This window comes from Emydura macquarii, unplaced genomic scaffold (assembly GCF_026122565.2).
Source record: "Emydura macquarii macquarii isolate MOO-44397 ecotype Brisbane River unplaced genomic scaffold, CSIRO-AGI_Emac_v2 contig_1790, whole genome shotgun sequence".
Classification (NCBI taxonomy): Eukaryota; Metazoa; Chordata; order Testudines; family Chelidae; genus Emydura; species Emydura macquarii.
In genome coordinates this window covers 18,747,252-18,770,606 of record NW_027131927.1, presented here as the reverse complement: position 1 = coordinate 18,770,606, position 23,355 = coordinate 18,747,252, and the positions used below count along the sequence as shown (strand labels likewise).

Genomic DNA, 23,355 nt, shown 5'->3' with positions numbered 1-23,355 from the left:
TAATTAATCTTATTTCATAAGCTGGGAAAAATAAAATTAGAGATGTATGTCATTTAATGTCAGGCTGTGATATAAAATTGGCTAAATGGAATATTTTAATCTTCTATGGCCTTAATTTTGTTTATCAAATGTGGGCGCTTTAAAGGTTGCCATCTTGTTGATAGGGCGGGTGTTTTGGATTTGAACTGGCAGCTCTGGTGAAAAGCACTGTTTTGGTTTCTATTTAAAGGCACTGCTGTGCAGACCTAATATGCCAGACACATGGTAAGACTCTGATCCTGCAATTTATAACATGTGGGCGGACCTCTGTGCCATAGTGCAGGATTAGGGTCTAAACTGGATCATAGTGGCCCATTCATACAACATGCTAAGCACTTCGAACATTCTTGCTGAAGTAGGATGGATTGAGCAATTGAGCTTTACTGCATCACTGAAATTCCTTGATGAAAGTATATGCACCTAATTAATACTTTATGATGGGTTTGCCTGTAATTATAATCAGTTATTTAGTGCAAATTTTTCTTCTTCACATTGAAGATTGGAGGAAAACCGTTACACAGCAGACTCTTCCTTTTAATGCCATTTAAACATCACACGCAGATAGTTGCAGAAAAATCTATTTAATTTCTTCACTCTTGCTAACAAAGCAGAAATCATGGGTACATGGCTCTTGCTCTATTTTGTTACAACATAAAATATGCCAGGGTTTCACAGAATAGCCTAGGGGTTTTCAATCAGTTTTTATAACAGGGACGAATGTATCAGCCTTCCCAAGGGTAATGCTGCACACAGTTTATGGACTTGCATACGTGACTGCCTAGTGAAAATACAAGTTATGATGCACTCAAATGTGATGTACAATGCAATATCAGCCTGTTTGATGGGTGAGAATTCCTTCTACCAACAAAGGAAAGGAATCTGATGTAGAAGACCAGAAGAAAGCCCCACTCTTGCAATCAGATCAAAGCAGGCCCAAAGGCTGCCAATGCACATCTGAATGCAGAATCAGGACCCAGACCATTTATTTACTTAAACTGAAAGAAATAACTTGTTTTCCACAGTGACAGATCAACTAAAGAAAGCATTCAAAATTATCAGTGTGGAAACACAGGCCAGCGAAATATCATTGGTAGGTAGCTCAATCTCAAATAGACAGTGAAAGAATAATTTATCATTCCCATAGCACATGGTATTTTGGCACCATTTAAAAATACTCAAGAGCAGCAAGATCCTTTGTCTTCTCTAAATATGCTGGGATACACTGAGGATGTGATTTTCAAAGTCACATAAGGGATTAGGATGCCCATTAAAAATCAATGGAAATTGGATGTCCAAATCCCTTGGGCATCTTTGAAAGCCCCACCCTGAATTGTCTCCTTCTCAATAATAGCATTGATTTCTATTATGCTTATAGGTGGAACTGTAGCAATGTGGTTATGTGTTACTTAAAGTTTGTGCAGAGGATTATTTTAGATCATTTAAGTGAGGTTTTCCAAAAGAACACAAACAAGGGGCCATCTCAAATTACACATTAATATTTTATGTGCAGTAGCATTCTCTCTCTCAGCTTAAAGGTCTTGCATTAACTAAGAAGACCAAGACACTGGAGAAATTGCTTTGGAAAACATGGTCATGGAAATCTAAATCCAAACGCTTGCATGACATTTGGATTTCACTGTTTCTATGTGCTGAAAAGACCAAATCCTGTCTTCATTACTTGGGCAAAACTCCCATTGATTTTAATGAGAACATTGTCTGAGTCAGGACTGAATGAAGACTGACAGAGACAGATCCCCCATTGGAGTAAATTAGCATTGCGCCCTTGATTTCAATGCAATTACTCTGATTTACACCTGCTGAGGATCCGCCCCATAGTATAGGATTTTGCCCACAATGCATAACTAGTTTAATTATTCAGTTTATTTTTGTGCTACAGAGGGAGGGAATTACTTTTAATGCAGATAACACCTTAACTGTGAGGAGCTGATATTTCAGACACTGTTTTTCCTACCATGCTAATTTAAACGTGCTTTGGTTCATGGGGGGAGATTACAGTATAACAAGCACTCTAACAGCAGTGGTTTAATCTAATCCGCATAGCAGGATGCTGGAGTCAGGGCAGCTTGGATGGTCATGGTCTCCCCACCATAGAGAAAAGGGAAGGTCGTGGTGTAGCATTTGTTCCGGTCATAAGTGTAGCAGGTATCAGGACTGCTGCAGTTGTTGCTAGGCTCAACAGTAACTATCCGGTCACTCAACTCCACTTCTTTGGGTTCACACGTTTTGCAGCTGGAAGACAGACAGGATGGAATGCATGTTAGGCAGTAGTCACTGAAAGAGGCCACCTCACGGGGGAGGGCTCAAGTCCTCATTGCTACTTTGGCAGTCACACATCAGTCGGGCTTTGTTGTCACTTAGGGCCTGACTGCTCCAGAGCCTAATCCTGAATTAGGAGCCAATGACCAAATTCTCTGTGGCAGCATTGCCAGTCCCAAACCATCAGGAATCAGGTCCCCAAAATGCTGAGCTTGGCTAACAATAAATGTAGGGTTCTTTTTATTTGCTTTCTGGTTTTTGAGCCTTCAGTGTGCACTGGGATCATGTTTTCAAGTTTTTCTCTGCAACCAGGAGGGCTAGAAACTCACTTTCGTCTCTAAGGAAAGCTGAGAGTCTCCTGTGATCACATGACTCCAGGAGCTGGGACTCCACTTAAAACCTCAAATATTGCAAGACTCAGATAAAATCATGTGTTATACCAGCAGAGAATTTGGTTCCAATTGCTCACACTTACACAACGTGAATCCCACTCTCTTTGGATTCAGCAGGAGCAGGCTCTTTGCAGAAGTGAGATTTCTGCCGGCTTCACCCCTGTCTGTACTAGAAGGTTAAGGTCCAGCTCTTGCCCCATGCTGTCACATGGTAATTGGATTTTAATATACTGGTGCTATTTGCAGCAATGCACTATTGAAAAAAATGACATTTTATTAAGGGGTTAGTTTAGATTCTACATCTAAATTCACCAGGGTAAATCCTCAATTTCCTCTCCATAGGAAGGATGGTGTTGTGATTTAATCACAGGAGTGGACATTGAGAGAACTTGTTCTGTTCCCAAGCTCTATAGCAGAACTCCTGTGATGCTGGACAAGCCACTTAACTTCTGCCTCAATTTCCATATCTGTCTAATGGGATGTGGTGAGGATTCATTAATTAATATTTGTGAGATGCTTTGCACGGTGGGATGGAAGGGCAAAGTGTTCTGAAATTAATGCAGTAAAGAAAATTCCTCACATCTCAGACATCCGATAGACAAAGGTGGTTCTGATTGGTGAGGTGGGATCAGAGATGTTCTGTCTGCTCATCAGTGGGACTCTAAGGGGAAAAGAAAAAGAACAGGATTATCAAGTTACCACAAATTGCTCTAACGAATTTTGCAAGCTACACAATGTGCCATTATTATTCTGACTGACAGAATCCAAGTTCTTATCGTGTTCTGTGTTCAGATATTTTCCTCTCTTTCCTTTCCACCCCCATGAAGTTTCAGAAACTTGATCTGTAGAATGGATATGTGTTATACTTGCACTGAGCCTTCACATACCCTCAAGAGTGACAGGGTCTTTCTTGGATCATTGCCAGACACCAGCACTGAAAGACTGGATGGTGTCAAAGCACTGCAATGTTTTGGGCCACTGGTGAGTGATGGAATAATGTCTATAAGTGCCACTAGCCAGGGGTGATGCTTTCAGTAATGACATCATGGCACTGATGTTCCTCCTGCTCTCTCTTGAGTTGGTGGAAACTGGGACATGACACATATGAGACTAGTTCACTTTCTGATGGGTGGGTGACTACCTCACTTCCTTGCAGTGAGTGAACTCCCATGGCTCCTATGCTGCCCTCCTTACTCAGTGAAAGCTCCCCTCACTCAGTGGGAGTAAAGAGAGCGGAATTAGCCCCTGTGAGCTGATAATTAATTAGCTAATTGTATCATGGGAGATTGGCATTCCCTGAAAAATCAGGCATTGGCCTCTCCCAGGGGCAAAATATCAGACTTGTGGACCATGGGTCCACTCTGGAATGGCAATCCTATGCTCTGTGCCAGCCAGTGTCCCTAATTATCAGGACAGGAGAAAGGCTACTCTTGTCTCCTTCAGTGTCTCTTACAAAGCGACTGTCACCCTTCAGAAATGTTTCTGAGCTGCTTTTTGGACTGATGGAAGAAGCACCATCCAACTGGAATTCAGCGAGTGACACAGCAACATTTAGTGTGACATGGGCCATTCACTAGCCCTATACGCTACAGGGCATTACTTACACTATAACATGAAAACCAGGACATAATGAAACCCTCTCATGTCCCATAACTAATATGCTGAAGGGAGACAAAGAAAAGGAACCTGCTGCACCATGTTACCTCATCATTACCTGCTTAAAATCAAGAATTGTTTGCCACTTACATGATCCGTATGTTTCTCTCCAGAACTTCTTCCTGAGGATTGTCTTTAGAAGGGACAAACCTCGAGGTCACCCTTGCACATTTACACTTGTTATCAGCTAGGACGTGCTCTTCCTCATCCTCATCCTCATAACCTAGGAACACAGGATGGGTTTTAAAAGGAGAGAAAAACAAGAGATAAGAAAATTCTTTTCAGTTCCGTTAATTGATTTACTGTATTTTTCAGTTATCTTATCAACTGCTCAGCACTGTACAATGTGCCGGGGTGGTTCTCATCTATCATCTGTTCAGCCATTGTCAACAAGTCTAGATTTATTAAAGGTAAGGCCAGGCCAGTGCAGGCACGGCCAGGCCCTCCTGAAAAACTGAACCCCTCACTGCTCAGCCCCAAAGTCAGTGTGGTCTCCTTCCGCCACTTGCTCAACCAGCTGGGCATGAAAGGGGGAGGCAGTCAGGAAGGAAGCCACAAATGATGCGTATCTGAAGAGAGTCTGGGAGACAATAGGTGCAGATTTCCTCTTAAACAGGTGCCAATGAATGCCCCAAACTGAGCCAAAGAATACGTTCTGCTCCACACCAGCCAGCTCCAGGGTTGTCTTTTGCTCTTTATACAGCAAGCAGAATATGAAGGAATCCATGGGCCAAGTAGGGTCCAAATACCTGTGTTTCCTACACATACATAACATGGAAGGCCTAGCTTCAGATATACACTGGCTACTGAAAGAGAAGACCACCAGGGCCAATAGCTCTTTAAAGGGAACACCTCCCCACCCACCATTCCTGTACACTACATCAAGTTAGCACCAACACAGAGCTCTGCCATCCCAAAGCTGCCTGGAGCATGAGCGGTAACAACCCCACCGGCATTCCAGCCTCTCCTCAGTGCTGGGGGAAGCCCTCCAAAGCTAGGCAGTTCAACAGCACTGTCAGAACCTGTCCTAACTTCATAGTCATTCCTCAAAAGCAGAGAGAGAACGCAGTAGTCAGGGGGAGGTTCCCACTGGCAATTCTGAAACCCTTCTGCTAAAGTTTTGGCATTTTTATAGCTCCTAAACAGTTACTTTGTCTTTACACAATGATATTTGCCCATCGCAGAAATAGAGCCATGGACTTTGACAGCGTTGTGTCTGTTGGCGACAGCAGGGCTCGACCCGCAAATACTCAGGGCCAAATTCTCCAAAGGCAGAAACCAACGTCAGTGCAACAAAACCCCTTGGGCACCTGATTTTCCATGTGCTGCCGCAACGGCAGCTGTGTGTGCAGACTGGTGAAACAGAGCTACGAATAGCTAGCCAGATCCTACAGTGTATCTATGCACTGCTGGAGGGTTCACTGCCTGTCTGGATTTCAAAGAGGACTCTGGCCATTGGGGCTGGGGCCACTTGGTAGGAGTCAGCCTCAAGAACACCTCTCATTTCTCGCCTGTTTGCAGGCTGGGAACAGACATGAAAAGATTAAGAGCCTGGGTGGCGAAAGCAGCAGGAAGTCTGTCTACCAGACCGAGGTGGTCCGTGTGCACAAGAAGAAGGTGGGAACGAGGCTGGCCCTGAGCCCAGCAGAGAGCAGGCTGCATCGCTCAGCACAAGAAGGATTCTCGCTCATTGTATCCTGGAAGAGGATGGGTCTGGGGCCCTGCGACATGCAGTTCCCAGTTGTAAGGAATGCAGACGTATCTCTTCACACCCTGTAGCGAACCTCTGCCCTTGGCTTTTGACCTTCCCTGTCTAAATGAGCTCAGGATCAGGGATCGAGGCGCTAGTTCAGATAAGGAAGAACCAGCCCACACATAAAATTCACTTAATCTCCCCTCCCGTCACATTCACATCGTTCTGCACTTCCCTGTCGAGACCAGACGCACAACTGCCAAATCACTACCAGAGAGACTGTTCTCACAGCACTTCCAGCTTGGCTGGAAGCACCAGGATCCTTGAGAAAGAACATGGCCTCATCCTACTCTGCAGACCTAAGAGGCTTGGATAGTTCACAGGAGGCTTGGGTAAGCAACAGAATTCTGGGGGGTCTGGCTAAACCACCTGGTGTTTTGTTTGTTTGTTTGTTTTTTGGGGGGGGAAAAAGAGGGGGAAAGGGGGGCTGTTCATCACTAAGTGGTTCACAAAATGGAAGTTGAGATCTCTGGGTTTGTTTGTTTAGTTTAGCACCAAAGGAGGAATTAGCAGCTAGGGTGAAATTCATCCACATGTGGAAGGCAAGCACAGGGCCTGCATGCCACATAGAGCACAGCTATTCTGCATCTGGGAGAGTGCTTTTCAGCACGAGTAGACAGAGGCATGCATTAGATCTGGTCTACCTAGCATACACACAACCCTGATTGGAGGTGTCACTCTAAAACGCGGACACAGAATTAATTATGGACCAGCTGGGAGGATTTGAGCCAACTAACGGAGGGGGTGGGATGTGGAATAAGACTGGGAAGATGTGGAGAGAGAAAACAAAGAGCTGAGCAGAGCAGTAGCAGCAGTATCCCTGAGCTGGGGAGATACTGAGTCTAGGAGCTGCTTGGAGGAGAGCCAGCTGCTTCTGCCTGGACAAAGGGACTCTTATTGACATACAACCTGGAGTTAAGAGGACAGCTGAGACCACATAGCAAGACCCATCAGTTTGAGCTCACAATGCAGGTCAGCTTCAGAGTGCGTGGACAGATTCAAGTGACCCAATGAGAAATACACACACCCACACACACACACTGTAACTCCTGCCAGAGATCCTGACTCAGGTCTGCTCCTCGCTTTGCCTGGGTTAGATACAAGTGTAGTTCTATTGTTAACCCCTTGAACAAGCACCAGCTTGACTCTGAGCCTCTTTGGCCGGAGGGTTGTTGTTTGTGCAGAGGCACGTGGCTGAGACTTGGGACCCCATCTCTGGGAATACCCCTTCCTAGCTCAAGTAGACAGACGTCAGAGCTAGCTTGGCTTGAGCTAGCGTGCTAAAAATAGCAACGTGGCCCCAGCAGCAGGGCACTGGCTTGGGCTAGCCACCCCGGCACGACTCCAGGCAGCTGGGCAGGTTTGTACTCAGCTGGCTAGCTTGTGCTACCCCTGGCCACACTGCAGAACTAGCGCACGTGTGTTTGAGCTGGGATGCACGCACCCAGCTGCAGTGTAGACATATCCTTACATCCCACTTACGCCCTACTTTGACTTTCCTGTGACTTAAAAGCTGCACAGGCCCTAAGTGGCTCTGGTGAATTGCAGTCTTTGAGTTACCAGAAAGCTGGCTTTCAATGGGGCCTCCATCTTTGCACACACAACTTTGCACTTGAGCACATGTGCGTGAGCAGTTTTTGTGCACTGTCACGGGCTCACACAAGTGATAAATTCCGTGGGTGGTGTGTGAAGGGGATCGTATTCAGTGTGCGAGTGCAAATTTAGAGGCCACATCTGAAATCAGATGATCCCATTCCTGCCCATTCCAAAGACTTTCCATTCTTAACTGCTCTCTGATGCTGTTTTAATCCTGACTGAAGCCTCAGCAAGGCTGTTCTTCACTAGAAATGAAGTCAGTGTTCTTTAGTGGATAGAGCACTGGAGTGGGACTCAGGAGCCCTGCATTCTGTTCTTGGCTCTGCCACTGACTTGCAGTGTAACCTTGAGAAAGTCACTTCACTGCCTTGTGCCTCAGTTTCCCCTCCCACCCTTGGCCAGTCTATTTAGATATTAAGTTCTTTGGGGCAGGTATTATCTCTTACTATGTGTCTGTACAGCACCTAGTGCAATGGGGGTCCCAACCTATTTGGGGACCTATCTGCAAATAATGTAGATAGAGTATAACTCTTTACACTGTACTCTTCTGATGCCATAGTATTTTAATAGCCCATTACTGTATGCCCAAAGTACAGAACTCCAGAATCATATTTGATATAACTATGGTTCAGGTTTCATAGCCCTTATCTTTCTCTGTTCTCTGCCCCTCCGCAATCTAGTTAACTGATGAAACAAGAATTCTTTCTTCTGAAACTTAGAGCTGTCCTGTGTCTCTGCCTCACTGATTCTTGATCTCTTGTCAGATTTCATCTCTGTAGCCTTTTCTTCTGCCTTTCCATCTCCCTCTGCTGCCAATGTAACTCTCCTCTCTAAAGGTTTGATCTAAAGTCCATTGACTCCCCCGGTGTAGCCAGGCTTTGGATCGGGCTCTCATTCTGTAACTGGATTATTTATGTATTATTCATACCACAGCATTATTGAACACTTAGGAAGACATGCTCTAAAGACTATTATGGTACACTAAAATAATGGACCTAATTAATCCATGGTGTAACGCCACTGACTTCACCTATAATAATAATGAATGTAATTATATTTAACAATAGTTGCTCTGTAATTTTTGTAAAATTTGAAACATCTTAGAAATCACAAAAGTGAGAATAAGCCATCATACCAGACACTCCGGCTGTATAAATAATGTCTCCATTCCCAATAGAGCAACAAAAACTCCTTAGGAGAAGCAAAGTTTAGCAGTGGTTAAATAGACCGTTGAGAGAGCTACATATGAATGCCGCCGTAGAGGTTGGATAAATCTATACTGCATGTGGCTGAGCATAAAATGGATTTTCATGAGAAATGTCTCTTTTAACATTGGGTTGTTGTGTAAAATACCATGCTATGTGGAGTGGCATTCTATAAAATCAATAAATAATCATCTGCAGCATATTAAAGCAAAGAAATGGCAAAATGGCTGCTCACATGCTGCTGAATTTTAAACCGTTTCTATTATTAAAGCAAGAATAAATCCAATTAGACCCAAAATGTATTAATTTAAAAACAAATGGGTCAAATTATGCTGTCAGAGAGGCACTTGTCTCACATAGACTTCACTGTGAGTTGCACACACATTAGAGGCCATAATACTTTCAGTGAGAAGAAGCAAGTTCAGTTCTTGGTTGAACTGGCATATTTGACCATTGACTACTGTCACCATTTACTTCACACTCCTACAGCCAAATTCTGCACTCAGCTACATCTCCCTGAAATCAATACTTTTAAAGAAGTTATAAATTAATGCAAAATGTTGCCCTCGGTGTTATCAGGATTAGAGAAAATGCAGGATGTACTGGACCATGGGGATGTATTCTTCCAGCTAGCAGCAGAATCAAATACAGAATAGAATTTGACCCAATGAGCCAAACCCATCTCTGTGTAAAGAAGTTGCATCAAAATAGTCCATAGTCCATAATCCTGTCAACCATTTTTACTATTCTTTATGAGCAAGATTCTTATCTCACTTAGACCAATGTAAACCAGGAATAACTCCATTTAAGTCAGCAGAGTTATGTGGTATAAAACTATAGTGAGATCAGAATCCAGCCCTATTGTAACAGCCAGATACACTCAGAAAGTATTAAGAAGCCTTTAATTCTAGCAAGAAGTCAGCCTTGTGAGCTTCCTAAGTAGGAGGAAGAGAAAACACATGGACTTCCAGCTCATTGATGCAGAACTCCTATTAATAACAGCGAATACTAAGACATACTGAGTAGCTAGCGATCACTCTCTTAGTACTGCAATAGGAATTTTCAAAATGCAACTCATCTGGTGCAGAGACAGACCAAGGCCCCAAGCCAAATCCAGTGAAGACTGATTTCAGTGGGCATTGGGTCAGGACCCAGCAGACCCAGGCTTTTGTTGCCTGCCTATTAAGATCATTGCTGACAGAAGGCTGTTCAGCAGAGCTACCCAAATGCAAGTTTACATTTAAGCATGATCTATAATTGTCTTCATTTCATTTCACACCTACCTGACACAAGAGCAACCCCAAAGAAAACTGCCAAGGCTCCCCACAATAACAAAGAGGTCTTCATCCTGCCTTCCCTTCTTTTGAAGAACTTGAGTTTAGAGGAGTGTCATCTGCCTATAAGGGTGTGTGCAAATGATAGAGCTATTTGTTTCCTAAAATAACAGCCCAGAGTGCTAGCACTGTAACATTGCTGTACGATGTGGTTGGGGGTATTGAAACCAGACACTGCAGTTGGTTTAATGCTCAAATGAAGATTTAGTTCATTCAAAGTTGTACTGATGGGTAGAATTATTGCAGCACTTTTAACTCTGTTTGCTGCAAAGCAATCAGCAAAACAGCAATTGATCCCAAAAGGGGCACAAAATTATGCTGACCACGGGGCCAGGATAGATAATGTTCATTCCTAGACCAGTGGCACATTTACAGGCAGTTACACTTAGGGCTAGGGATGGAGGTGGGGATTCCCAGAATGACAGTGGCACACAGCTCTTGCTTCTTGTCCTGTGATGTCCTGTGAAATCTGACTTTAAAATGGCTTTCTTGGGCTACTGTTATTTGTTTTATAGTAGCAGCCGGAGGATCCAAGCTCAGAGCCCCATTGTACTAGGCACTGTACAGAAGAGCCAGTCCCTGCCCCAAAGAGTTTATAATCCAAATAGACAAGGTGAAGGGTAAACAGAGGCTGACATAGAACTCAGGTTTCCTGAATCCCAGCCTGGTGCTTTATCTGCTAAAGAGCACTGCCTCTTTACTTAGGAAAGCTAAGAGATGACTAGGCATTATACCTCTCCTTGCCTGTTAATGTCTGCATAGGCAGATTGGGGAACCCCTGTTCCTCTCTGACTACCCTGCTGGATAACAATACATGTCAGTTACCAGTCATATATCCCATGATCAGTTCAGTCACAGGGGTGTCTCACCAGTGTCCAGCTACTCTCCAGCCCCCCCTAATCTACAGAGAACAGAGACACAACAGGGCTTTGTCCAAGCTCATGCAGAAAGTCTGTGACATAGCAGAAAACTGAACCTGGGTCATGCAGGTCCCTGGGTAGTAAACCCCCTCCCCCGTTGGGCCATCCTTCCTCTCCTACCTCAGTTACTACCTATATCTGACTGGGACTGGAGAAGGTCCAAGGCAGCTGACTGCAGGTGGAAGGATACAGGAAATATTTTTAAAACACTCTATGGCTTGGTCTACATTTACCTCGGCGATTCAGCGGCAGTCGACTTGCGTAACTCCTGTCGACTGCTGTGCTTCTCTTCTGTGCACCATCTTCACTGCACTGCACCAATGGGAACCGTGTTCCTGTCGATGCAGCGCTACACCACCTGAGGGGGTGGATTAACAGCGTCGACTTCTGGATCGACTGAGCGGGTCTTCACTGACCGCTCAGTCGATCCAGATAAGTCAATCTGACGGCGGCGACTTTGCCGCCATCAGTGGAGACGTAGCCTAAGATACCTGTGCGTTAATTTTTCTGGCAAATATATTGCTGATATGGAATACATGAGGGTGTGGGGTGGTAATGAGTTATTACTGGCACTTCTGTGGGGTAAGATGCAACTCATTCTGGTAAAGCTTTTTTAATACAGCACACCACCCTCCTGGAACGCTATGCACATATACAGAAACTCCATTTCTATCATTAAAAGAGCTCTTCAGTGACACCTTCTCATAGCACTTTTCATCCATAGGTCTCAGAGCATTTTACAAAAGAGATGTTAAAAATGATTCCCCCCACCTCCATTTTACAGATAGCAAAAATGAGGCAGAGCAAAACAAATTAATAATAGAGCCAGGAATAGAACTTCGTTCAATCTCTTCACTCCCAATTTAAGATGTACCCACTAGGCCTTGCTGCCAGGGAGATCTATATTTAAAGTGTTTGTCAGTGGGATATGTGTTGGACACATACTGCTCCAGATAAGCTAACTCACAGGCTCTCTTCCCTCACTGCACATCTTACTAACTGTGATCTGAATTCTGCACCTATTAGAGTCAATGGGAGTTTCCTCATTGACTGCAAGAGGGGCTGGATTGAGCACCGATGTGTCTTGGGACATTGGCACAATGCAAAGAGCATTTGCACTGGACTAACAAGTATCTTCATGCAAGGGTCCACCAATGGTAGGATGGATGGGTGTCCGTCACAGCTTCCATCATCATTTCATTTTGTCACAATTCTTTTGTCTTAAAAAATTCTTTTGCTGTTTCTGAGATCTGTGCAAACCTCAGTACAATCAGTTGGGCTGCACATTTGTAAAAGCAGAACTTGCCATTCTGTCTTTTCTTCTATATAGCAAGATGTCTAGAAAGCATTTCTATCTAGATGTTATATGGAGCTTTCTTATTGCTCTCGCTGTTGGGATGTCTACTGAACTCCACCTTTAGCACAGGTTTAAAAATAAGCTTGAGTTAACCATGAGGGAGTTTCTGTTCTCCAATTGCTATTTGTTTCAGTCATTTGTTCTATAATCCAAAGATAGGTTTAAAAACAAAAAAAAATCAAGTGCGGAAAACGCAAGCAGCAAAAAGCAGAATATGCAAAGGAGGCTGATTCTGGCCAACTCTGCCTATGCAGCAGGGTTTAATAAAAAAAATCAAAGATCAACCTCATGAATGTTTTACCTGAGGGTAAAATGAGGTGCTGATTTACATCCTGTGTGATCCGTTGACTTCACTAGGGAGCACCCCTAGAAATCAGGCCACTTATATTTAGGAGCCTAAAGATGAATTTAGGACAGTAACTTTAGGCACCCTGGCAAATTACATTCTTGAGAGTCTGATCCTGACTGCACACATACCTCTACCCACCCCCCCACACACACACTCAGATTGGACCCTTAGATTGGGATTAGACTGCTTCATCCTCATGCCAGGTGCTTTACTTTTTAAGTATATACTGATATCCTAACAACTTTGTTTCTGAAGTGAGGCATGGGATGATAGGCAAATCTCAGCTTTAATTTTTTTTTAAAGTAAGTTTCTAGCCCTCGAGTTCATAGCAAAAAAGCTTTAAAATATGAGCCCTAAAGGTTCAGAAACAAAAAGACAAAGAAAGTGAACCCAACTGTTATTGATTTAAAAAAAAACCTCATAATTTTGGAAGCCTGACTCATGATTTCTGAGTTCTTGGGGTTGGCAGCACTTCAGTGTTGACCATATAGGGCTTGATCTTGCTTCCACTAAAGTTGGAGAGTGAAATCCTGGCACCTGCCCATTGACCCATCCTGATCATTTAAGTCAATGAGCTTTGCCATTGACTTCAATGAAGCCAGACTTCACCCCCATGATTTGCCTCTGACCTCAGGTGCCAGCTTACAGTTTTTTTCACTTGAAAGACTCTAGGGCCTTGGTCCTCTGCAGGCTGTAAGAGGCCATCCCCTGTCCCATTCACAGCCGCGTAAGACCCACATGGATCATAATGTTGGCATGGGCAGGGTGAAAGCAGGGGCAGCTCAGCAGCTACTCCTCCACCCACCCTGTGTCCAAGTGGGCAGGAGGGGGTGGATTGGAGGAAGGGGACAGCCATGGGTCCAAGCCCCCTTGGTGTGCCAGCCAGCAAGCTGGCCTGGTGTGAGGGAGGAAATAAGCCACACCTCAGTTTGTGCTGCTGCCTCCTCCTCCCCACTCCAAGCAAGAGGCCGCCTTTGCAACTGCACCCCGGGGAATCTTGCCAACCCTTACCTGGGAAGTTGAGCATGTGCAAAAAGGATGACAATGGAAACTGTGACAACATGACAATGGAATCATCCACTATGATTATTAGACATGAGAAGATGATGGGAACATTTAGCTTGTGGCGAGCTGGAGTGTAAATTGTCCCCACTCTAGCCTGCCATGCATTAATGGTCTGTATGGACCCCTGAAGCCACACACTGCCATTCCTTAGTGCACATTGAGCTACCTTCCTTTGAAATAGGGCAAGATCCAAGTTCACTAAAGAACTGTTAGCGCATGTCAGCAGGGTCCACATGGACAATGAATGAGTGGCAGCTAGTGTGGGTTAGATTTGCACCCCTGTTTACTGTCCACAAGCCCTGAGTGAAGGCTGTAGTGTCAACCTGAGTTTTCAGCCTTAAATCTATATTACTGAACCTTCTTTCCAACTAAGGCAACTTTAATGTTAGTTTGACAAGTTTCTTGTTTTTCTCCTTGTGGTTAAATATTTATATTAATAAGAAAAGCTGCACCTGTTCCGTGGTTTGGTTTTTAAATAAACTAGCACCTGCACTTGTTTCACATAGAACTGTTGCTGGGCATGGTATATGTCCGCTTAATTTACCAGACCAAGGTTTCACCATCTGAGTGCATCAGACATAATTTATTATGACTCATTCTGCCATATGACATACCTTTCTGCATTTGTTAATGACAGAATTATTTCAGTCAGTGTGTGTTGATTTTCTCCCTCCCCCTTGAAAGGGTAGATTAGGTGCCTCTCGTGACTCAGAGTGGAAGCTATAAAAGGAAACATGCATGTAGACAAGAAGGAAAATAAAGATGGCTTAAAAATTGCACAGGCGAAGGGCCAGATCCTTATCTGGTGTTAATCAGCATAGCTCCATAGATTTCAATAGAGCTATGCCAGTTTATACTGCTGAAGATCTGGCCCTGAATATCCAATCCCCAAACAGAATTTGTTCAAACAGTACAGCTAAAGTCGAAGGAGTCTAGGCATTACCCACAGAGCACCACGTTAGGCCCATTACGTTACCCAGTTACGCCAAATTAGGCACTTTGTTATATTATGTAAATTACATAATACAACCAAGGGGCCTAATCTAGCATAACTGCTGAAATCAGAGTTATTCTAGGTATTAATTTGCCCAATATCCCTGTAGGCATCTCCTGGCATCCTATAATCTCACCGGCTCTCATAAGCTGAGCACTGGACAGCATTAGGATGAGACTCCAGCTCCAGGGAGAAAATGCTGCCAGGAGTTGCAAAGGTACCGTAACTGGTGCTGGCAGAACTTTTTCCTGCATTGTGATGGGGTGCTCTCCTGCTGGAGATACTTTCTTTCAGATGAGAAAGTAAAATGAAGATTCTGATCTCTCATGACACTAAAGGTCCCTTGGCACTTTAATAAAAGCAGAGATTTTTTATGGCCAAATTCCATTCTACTGTCACTTATAGGCATCCTCCTAACTAGTCTCTGCAGTCTCAACTGGATGCAGTCTGCTTCTTCAGCTACTGCCCTGCACTGTTGTGTAACATTGCTGTGCTTTCTTTGCCAGGTACTGTGTTGCTCCCCCGATGCATTTCAGTAGTGGATGGAAGGTGAAATTCATCTCTGTGCACAGGTAGCACAAGGCCTATGCGCCACTTACATCTCAGTTAGATCCTCAGAACAAGCAGGGCTCCAGAAATGGTTACTAACTGAAGTTTGCAATCAGTGAAGGATTGTGTGACGTCAGTAAAGAGAAGTGAGAGAGCTACAGAGGGATGGCTCCTGACCTGCACTCGGTCCTTGTCTCTCTACGTCAGCTATTCACAGAATCCCCTCTGTGCCTCCTTTCATGAAGCTTCCTACTGTGGTGGGACCTCCCTGAGTTCATCTGTGAGGACCCTATCCTGCCAACATTTAAGGCTTTCTGCATTGGACTTGCATATACATTCTCTGTTTGTTATTCCCCTTTCCCAGACTCTGTCTCCTTATCTCTGTCCCCTTTTAGATTGTGAGCACCTTGGTGAAGGACTAACCCTTCTTGAATGCTTGGAAAGCACTTAGCATGTAGTGGATGCTACCATAAAAATATAAGCTTTAGATGACTAATACGTATATCCGTGGGCAGTGCTGCAGGAAATCCAACATGCATGATTCTTCTTTCACACCATTTTACCATGCCATTCCATTGACTTCCATGGAGGTACTCCTGACTTACACCAATGTGTAGTGAGATAAGAATCAGGCCCATAACGCATTAAGGCACCTCTGACAATTGTCAGTCCTAATCTCTCCATAGCTTACAGAGTTTAGCAAAGAAAAGGAACAAAATTTCAGGTGAGTTATAATTCGGGAAAATGAAAATTCCTAAGAGGTCAACTTTATCTAGTAGTTGCTTATTGTTTCTAGTAGTACCTACAGAATGCTAGGTGCTGTACAAATACAAATGAAGGCACAATCCCTGCCCCAAAGAACATAATCTACCAGCCAGAGAGATCTAAGTGCATATACACACAGAAAAAAACATAAAAAGGAAAACTTGAATTGCAAGGGGCACTCTCATGCCTGTTATAAGAGATATTTACATGTGAATGGAGGTCTTTGTAAAGGGCAAGAGGTCGGGACAGTTTTTGTTCTGTCCCTATTATATGTTCAGATAGTTTTTCAAGTATTGTCTTGTCCTTCCTTTGTGACCTAGAGTGAGAGATACTTCAGCAGTCTGGTTACAGGGAACTGAGTAGTGAGCAGTTTCAGTTAACAGGCAGTCAGATGCCAGGTGCACTTCAGATCTTCTTCTTTCTGTTAGGCTGAATCACTGGGAAGTGTTGCAATGGTTGTTACCAAAAGGCACCTAAAAATGAGCACCTACTTTTAACACGAAGGGGGGGGGGGGGGGAAGCTCCTAATTTCCTCTTCAAAAATCCCCTTCCACATGGCAGCATTGGTTACTGCTCCCTGCATGGTCTGAGAGATGCTCGCCCAAACAGAGCTGCCAGCTGTAACCATAATTAAGCCTCTTTAAATCAGTCGTTCTGATTAAAAAGGATTCCTTTTATAAATAATGGCATCACTTACAGTCCAGAGCAAGCTGGTAATTCTATACCTGATCTAGCTTCTATTCCACCAGCAGCGAAGTTTAAATTTGCCTGTAAACTCTGAAGCCACAGTTTTTTCAAGACATTATTTTGTCTGCAGAGTCAGCATTTGACAATACTTTCTCAGAGTTGTGTCACTGATTCTGCCCTAAGGAATACAAATTATTGTTTGTATTGTGGTAATGTTTTGGAGCCCCAGTCAGGAACCAAGAAGGGCCCTGTTGTGCTAGTTGCTATACAAACGAAGAAAAAAAAGAATGTCTCACCCAAAGAGCTTACAATGTACGGAAACTTTTTTCATATGCAGTTATAGGGCCCTCTGTTCAAAATATGGCCTTGACTATTGGGTGTACACAAGTTGCACACACACACTCTTATGTAGCTGCAGTCACTACACTTGCATTCAGTTACTTGACACATCAATGCAAAATTTGCACACACAGTCAAGTTTTAAAGCTGGGCTGAAGCCGTCTGAAAATTTGACTGTTTGCCCCTATGTCTGCCAAACAGAGAACACATACAGTAGAAAGGACTTAGCCAATTAGTGAAGTCCCTGTATGGTGAATAGGCTTACTGAGGGCCAAATCCTGCTTGGGTTACTTAACACAAAGTACCCTATTGACTTCCTTTGAGTAACTTGAGCAGAATTTAGCCCTGAGTAGGCAACATGTATATTGTCACAGGCAAGACTCAAACCAGGGCCTTCATAGCATGAAAGCAGCAGCTTTTATCAAGTGCCCTTGGGACAAACTGGACTATTCCTCTGGCCAGGTCAGGAGGTAAATCGCTCAAAGTCCTGCTTCCCTTAGCTTACAGCAATGTCTGATTTTTAAATGAGCTGTCATCTTCTAACCAATTTTCCAGCTGTGTTAATTGAGCCACAAGGTCAGTGGATGGGCCATAGCTGATGGAGGGGAATGGGAAACTCAGCCCAGATTTGAACTCACAACTAGGGAGGAGAAACCCAGAGAACTCTGGCTTCAGTCTACAACTTTCATTGAAGCCAAATATGTTACTAATCAAAACCTTTCCCTTGTGCTCTAGGAATTGGGTCCTGGACCACAAGCTTCTTCCAAACTTGCAGCATGACATGATGATGTTGTATGGCAACACCACAATGCTATGAGCTGAATCCAAACTTGTCCTCCTGTATGATCAATGGAATGATAACTGTAGCCAATTAATTTTCTCACCCATATGGTTCATCTAGTGCTATTTCCCTCTGTAATTAATGTATACCAGTCCCTTTCAGGAGACAGGAGGGCAAGATAGTGGCAAAGAAAGCAACTATCAAACCAAAATGTTGCAGCTACAAATTGAACCTATATTAGATGTGGCTGACTGCTGTGTATCGGTAATACAGAAAGCATGTGAGTAGTGCTCTGCTGAGAGATTTGCATTTATTCTTTATTCACTTAAACTAGCAAACTAGGGCAGAAGTTACAATGATGTCTTAAATATCCGTTGTGGAAGTGCCTTTATTTTATCAGCTCAGTTTCACTAGCAATGGCAGCTAACACTTGTAGACTTGATTGACTATGTCACTTGACATTTTGAAAGCTTTGTGCTGCTGTGGTGGAGATACACTAATGACAAAGTAGCTGCCAATTTCTGCTACGGTGCAATGTCATGTTGAGTCTATATGTCATTTCACTTCTTATTTTTTTGGCACCAATTATTAGTTACATCTCATTGTGTGCTTTTTCCTTAGGATGTTTTAGTCTCATTATTACATATAGAAGAGGTCTGAATTTTGTTTCTCACACTTATGTAACCTCAATGGAATAGCACAGTGTTAATGACAGAAATCATCCCCTGGGCCAAATTTATCCCTAGTGTAATCTCATTGAAGTCAGTGTTTCCCAGCTTTCTTCACTGATTGAACCACCCTGACCAAATCTGGAAATACATAGACGCCATTTTTAGTATGAAATCTTTGTTATTAATCATAATGTTTAGTACTCCTATTATATATGTAGAGCTCAAAGCACTTTACAAAGGTGTGCAAGCATTGTCATTTTTATTTTACAGCTGTGGCTAGCTAAGACAGGGAGAGATAAGACTGATTTATCCAACATCACACATTCATTTGGCAGGGTTGGGAATAACATCCAGGTCTCCTGGCTCCCAGTCCTGTGCCCCATCCATTGAATCAGGCTGTCCCTTCTTCTTTTGTAATTGCATTTTGTTAGCAAGCTCCACACAGGCTGAGAAGTGGGTGGGAAGCTGAAAAAAGGCCCTGGCCTTTTAAAATCTTCTGCATTTGAAAGGCTTGTCTGTTGTCTTCACAGGCGAAACCGCCGCGTTCCCCATGGAGTTAGCACAATCCTTCTGGTTTAATGCTAGAAAACTGTCCTTAAAGCCCAGGTAACACTTTCATTTCAGCTGAGCCGGTTACAGCGTGCGCCTGGTTAAAGGTGTCCCTTGGGGGCTGGGACCCACCTGTGCTGGCTGGAGAACCCCACCAGCCACTGTTGTAGGGTCCCTAGAAAGACCGGAGCTTTGGGTAGGGCGAGCAGCTCTCCGGATTTTATAGGGACAGCCCCGATATTCCAGGGGTTTTCTTATATAGCCGCCTATTACCCCCACCCCGTCCGGATTTTGCACACTTGCTCGCTTTGGGGGAGGGGAGGAGAGTGGATCCTGCAGGAGCCGCTCTGAGGCGCTAAGCGCCCCCTCATGGCCACCAGGCCCGTTTCTCAGGCGACGCGGGCGGGGCTAAAAGGGACATCACAGTGTCGCCCCCTGCCAGCCCCTGCGTGGCCAGAGCGCAGGGCTACACCACGGAGGGGGGCTGATGGCAGAAGGGCGCTGGTTGGCCCGGGCGGGAGAACGCTGGGCAGCCGAACGCGGGAAGGAGATGGCGGTTGCACAGCGTCAGCGAGCGACCGGAAGAGCGCTGCGCATGACAGCTGCCGGAAGAAGGCGCGGCGTGGTGACGGGGATGAATCGCGTTGGCTCCGGAACGGCGGCCGGAAGTGAGGAGCCGGCCGTGGGGACAAGAACGGCGATGGCACAGGAGCGCTCCGTAACCGGAAGTGGGAAGGAGACTCGCGCGTGTGAGTGACGCCCGCCCGGCGCCTGCACAGCCGCGCAGCACCGACACGCGCTGCCCGTAGCATGGGGAGGCCGCGGCGGGCCGTGGCGCGCCGGAGCCTGCCGAAGGCGGAGGAGGATGCCGCCGGGGAGGAGCCCGCCGGGCGCGAACCGGGGCTGCTGGCCTCGCAGAGCTTCACGGACGAGGTGGACGATTTCCACGAGGCGCGGTTCGAGGCGGTGATGGGGGCGCTGAGGAGCGAGGAGGACGAGGCGGCGGAGGAGGAGGAAAGCGAGGAGGAGGTGATGGGCTTGGAGCTGTCGGAGGAGAGCGACGAGGAGGATGGGGATGAAGAGGAGGAGGAGGACGGGGACCTGTCCATGCACAGCGACCTGGAAGAGCCGGTCAGGGGCTCCGGCCTCCCCCACGAGCTCTCCTGGGGGCAGCGCAAGCAGCTCTATTATGACACGGACTACGGAGCTGCTGCCCGCTCGAAGAACAAGCAGGGCCGCGAGGAGGCCGAGGCGGAGGAGCTGGAGGAGGAGCAGGAGGCTCAGGCCATCCAGAAGCGGCTAGCGCAGACCCTGGGCGAGGAGGACTACGGGCTGGACCTGGTGCAGGCCTATGCGGATGAGCAGTGCAGTGCCCAGCGGATGGAGACGGGGCCAAAGATCGCCAAGGATTTGGAGGCACTTTCCAGAAAGGAGCAACTGAAGCTGCTGCAGCAAGAATCACCTGAGCTGCTGCAGTTGATTCAGGACTTTGAAGCCAAGTTAACTGAGCTCAAGGATGAACTGGATCCACTCATGCACATGGTCAGGAATGGGATCATCCCAAAGGGAAAAGGCAGCCGCTACTTGCAGACCAAGTATCATCTCTATTTGAATTATTGCACCAATATCAGCTTCTATTTGGTTCTGAAATCAAAGAGAATTCCAGTTCAGGGCCACCCTGTTATTGAAAGACTAGTTACTTACAGAAATTTAATCAATGACTTGGGGATTGTGGATGAAAAGTTATCCTCAGAAGTCCAATGGCTCCTTAATGAACTCCACAGTAATGAGAGAAATGATGTAGGAAGGAAGAAGAAACCCACAACGCTGCTTCAGAGGACTGTTAATAAAAATAAACCAAAAGCTGTTCCTGAGATTTCTAATTCTGAGGCTGCTGCTAAAGAACCAAGAGATGATTCAGAATTAGATGAAGAGGCTGCCTTGAAATATTACAGGGAGATGGAGGAGAAAATGAAACTCAAGAGGAAGAGAAGAGAAGATCAGAATGCTATGGAAGAGGAAGTGGTTCTAGAAGAAGATCCAAATAAAAAGAGAGGTATAACATATCAGATTGCCAAGAATAAAGGCCTCACACCCAAAAGGAAGAAGATTGATCGTAACCCAAGAGTCAAGCATCGTGAGAAATTCAGGCGTGCCAAAATTCGCAGAAAGGGCCAGGTTCGTGAGGTTCGAAAAGAAGAGCAAAGATATGGTGGTGAACTGTCTGGCATTCGTGCTGGAGTTAAGAAAAGCATTAAGCTTAAATGATTCTCTCTGCAATTCAAGGACCTGAAGATAGTGGATGTGAACACAATAAATCATTTATAAATAGAACATTGTGGATTTTTTAAAATATTTTATTAATGTAGAGAGAATACTGATTTTTTTTAAAGAGAATGTGTTCAGCCAGCCTTTTAGTTGTACTCCTTTCTGAAAAATAACCTAGAACACTCAATGTTGTATACAGGAGCTATTCCCTGTATCACTATACTGTAACTTTCCCTGTACTGTGTTTTTTCACTCTGAGGTCATGTCTATACTACCACTTATGTCGGCAAAACTTCTGTTGCACAGAGGTGTGAAAAAAAAAAACACCCTTGAGCAACATAAATTTCACTGGCATAAGTGGTAGTGTGCACAGTGTTGTGTCAGTGGGAGAGCTTCTCTCTTGTCTGCATAGAGCAGCTACACAAATGATCTTACAGGGACACGGCTGCATCGGTACAGTTAGTGTAGACATGGCCTAAGCAGCTGAAAAAGTTATGGTGAGGGAAGGGAGTGAAATACTAATGATGGGGTGGGAAGCAGGTTGGGTAGGACTCCTCTGATTCTTTGAAAAATTGCAGATGAGATAAGATTTAGATAAGAATCTAATTATACAATGCAATGAATCACTAAAAAGAAAAAAACATAGTCTAGTAAACAATAATTAGCAATTCAATGGAAAGCTGCTACCTTTGTAAGTTTATGTATTTTCTATACTTACTAAGCCAATTTATTTTTAAAAATATTTAGTGATTAAACAGTTTAACCTAGTGTTACCTTATTTCTTTGTCCTTGTCTACACTACCATTTTAGTAGATGGTTGTCAGAGCAATCTGTTATTTGCATTGGTGCTGAGGACAGTTAAGGTATAAGCATAGACAAGGGCAAATTGGCCAGCACCAGCTGATTTAACAATCATTAACCTTTGCTATAATCCTTGCTCTGGTTTGTCCTTGTCTGTACTTATAGCTAAATCATACTAAGCACTGATGCAGCAAAAACAATTAGGAAACAGTACTGTTTCAACAATGGTAGACAAGGCCTTTAATTTTTTTTTTAAAGCTCCCTTTTTTATCTTACAACTCTCAAAATCTCCTGTTTTCCCCATACATTGTAATGGAGAATTGCATTTCCTCTGTTTGAATCTCAGACTGAAACTCCTGTTGGGAAATATCAATAAAGTGGTGGTTTCATTTGAGAGACCACTCACAGTTCTGGTTCTGCTGAAATAGTGACAGGTGTTTGTAAATAGGGACAATGTAACTTGCACACCTGTGAGCCATATCCTGAGAGATGCTGAGTGTATACAAGTCCAAGTAAGTTTTAGTTGTGGGTGCTTATGTCTCACGATGACAAATCTGGCTTGATTTTTGTCCCAGGTTAGCAGTGTATGAAAGTCATTCTAATCTGTCCAGTGGTTTATGTGAAATGAGCAGATGGTTTCTGGTGAATTAGTGGATGTATGTCCACATGACAAAATCACTATTGTAATTAGTAACCTTGTGGCAATCTCAGTGAGGAATCTAGGATTTGAATGTGCTTCGTAATTAAATAAATATTCTGATTTATAAGGCTGTGACAGGTTGGTAACAATAATCTAAATTTATGAGCATTCCACAAACAGTGCATACAACATCACTGTGTTCCCTCTGGAATGCAGGGAGGCAAGCAGCTGAAATACAGCAATGCTGCACAATGGTAACATGTCACTGACGTAACTGTTTTGCATATTCATTAGCATAGTCTTTGGTTATGTAATAATACTGCAAAGGTGACACTTCTTTGTATATTAAATATGTATGTTTGGCTCAG

At 44.4% G+C, this 23,355-nt stretch overlaps 2 protein-coding genes and 1 long non-coding RNA gene across 3 annotated transcripts; 2 read left to right on the top strand and 1 right to left on the bottom strand.

The window, feature by feature from the left end:
- Positions 1–601: 601 nt before the first annotated feature.
- Positions 602–10,357, bottom strand: JCHAIN (joining chain of multimeric IgA and IgM). The gene is made up of 4 exons (XM_067557032.1): positions 10,202–10,357; positions 4,455–4,587; positions 3,289–3,369; positions 602–2,289 (listed from the first exon to the last, which is right to left on the bottom strand). Exons 1-4 carry the CDS (start codon positions 10,263–10,265, stop codon positions 2,088–2,090), a joined length of 480 nt encoding a protein of 159 aa, XP_067413133.1. The 5' UTR covers positions 10,266–10,357; the 3' UTR covers positions 602–2,087.
- LOC137158973 (uncharacterized) lies at positions 6,301–16,040 on the top strand. The gene is made up of 2 exons (XR_010921513.1): positions 6,301–6,449; positions 15,444–16,040. It is a non-coding gene; the product is annotated as an uncharacterized lncRNA (long non-coding RNA).
- Positions 16,041–19,950: 3,910 nt separating this feature from the next.
- UTP3 (UTP3 small subunit processome component) lies at positions 19,951–21,612 on the top strand. Its single transcript, XM_067557030.1, has one exon. It carries the CDS (start codon positions 20,089–20,091, stop codon positions 21,544–21,546), a length of 1,458 nt encoding a protein of 485 aa, XP_067413131.1. The 5' UTR covers positions 19,951–20,088; the 3' UTR covers positions 21,547–21,612.
- Positions 21,613–23,355: the final 1,743 nt, after the last annotated feature.

Coding starts and splice junctions, on each gene's coding strand:
- JCHAIN (XM_067557032.1), bottom strand. CDS start 10,265: ATGAAGACCTCTTTGTTATTGTGGGGAGCCTTGGCAGTTTTCTTTGGG. Junction 4,588..10,201: donor TGGGGTTGCTCTTGTGTCAG/GTAGGTGTGAAA, acceptor CTGTGTTCCTAG/GTTATGAGGATGAGGATGAG. Junction 3,370..4,454: donor GAGAGAAACATACGGATCAT/GTAAGTGGCAAA, acceptor TTTTCCCCTTAG/AGTCCCACTGATGAGCAGAC.
- UTP3 (XM_067557030.1), top strand. CDS start 20,089: ATGGGGAGGCCGCGGCGGGCCGTGGCGCGCCGGAGCCTGCCGAAGGCG.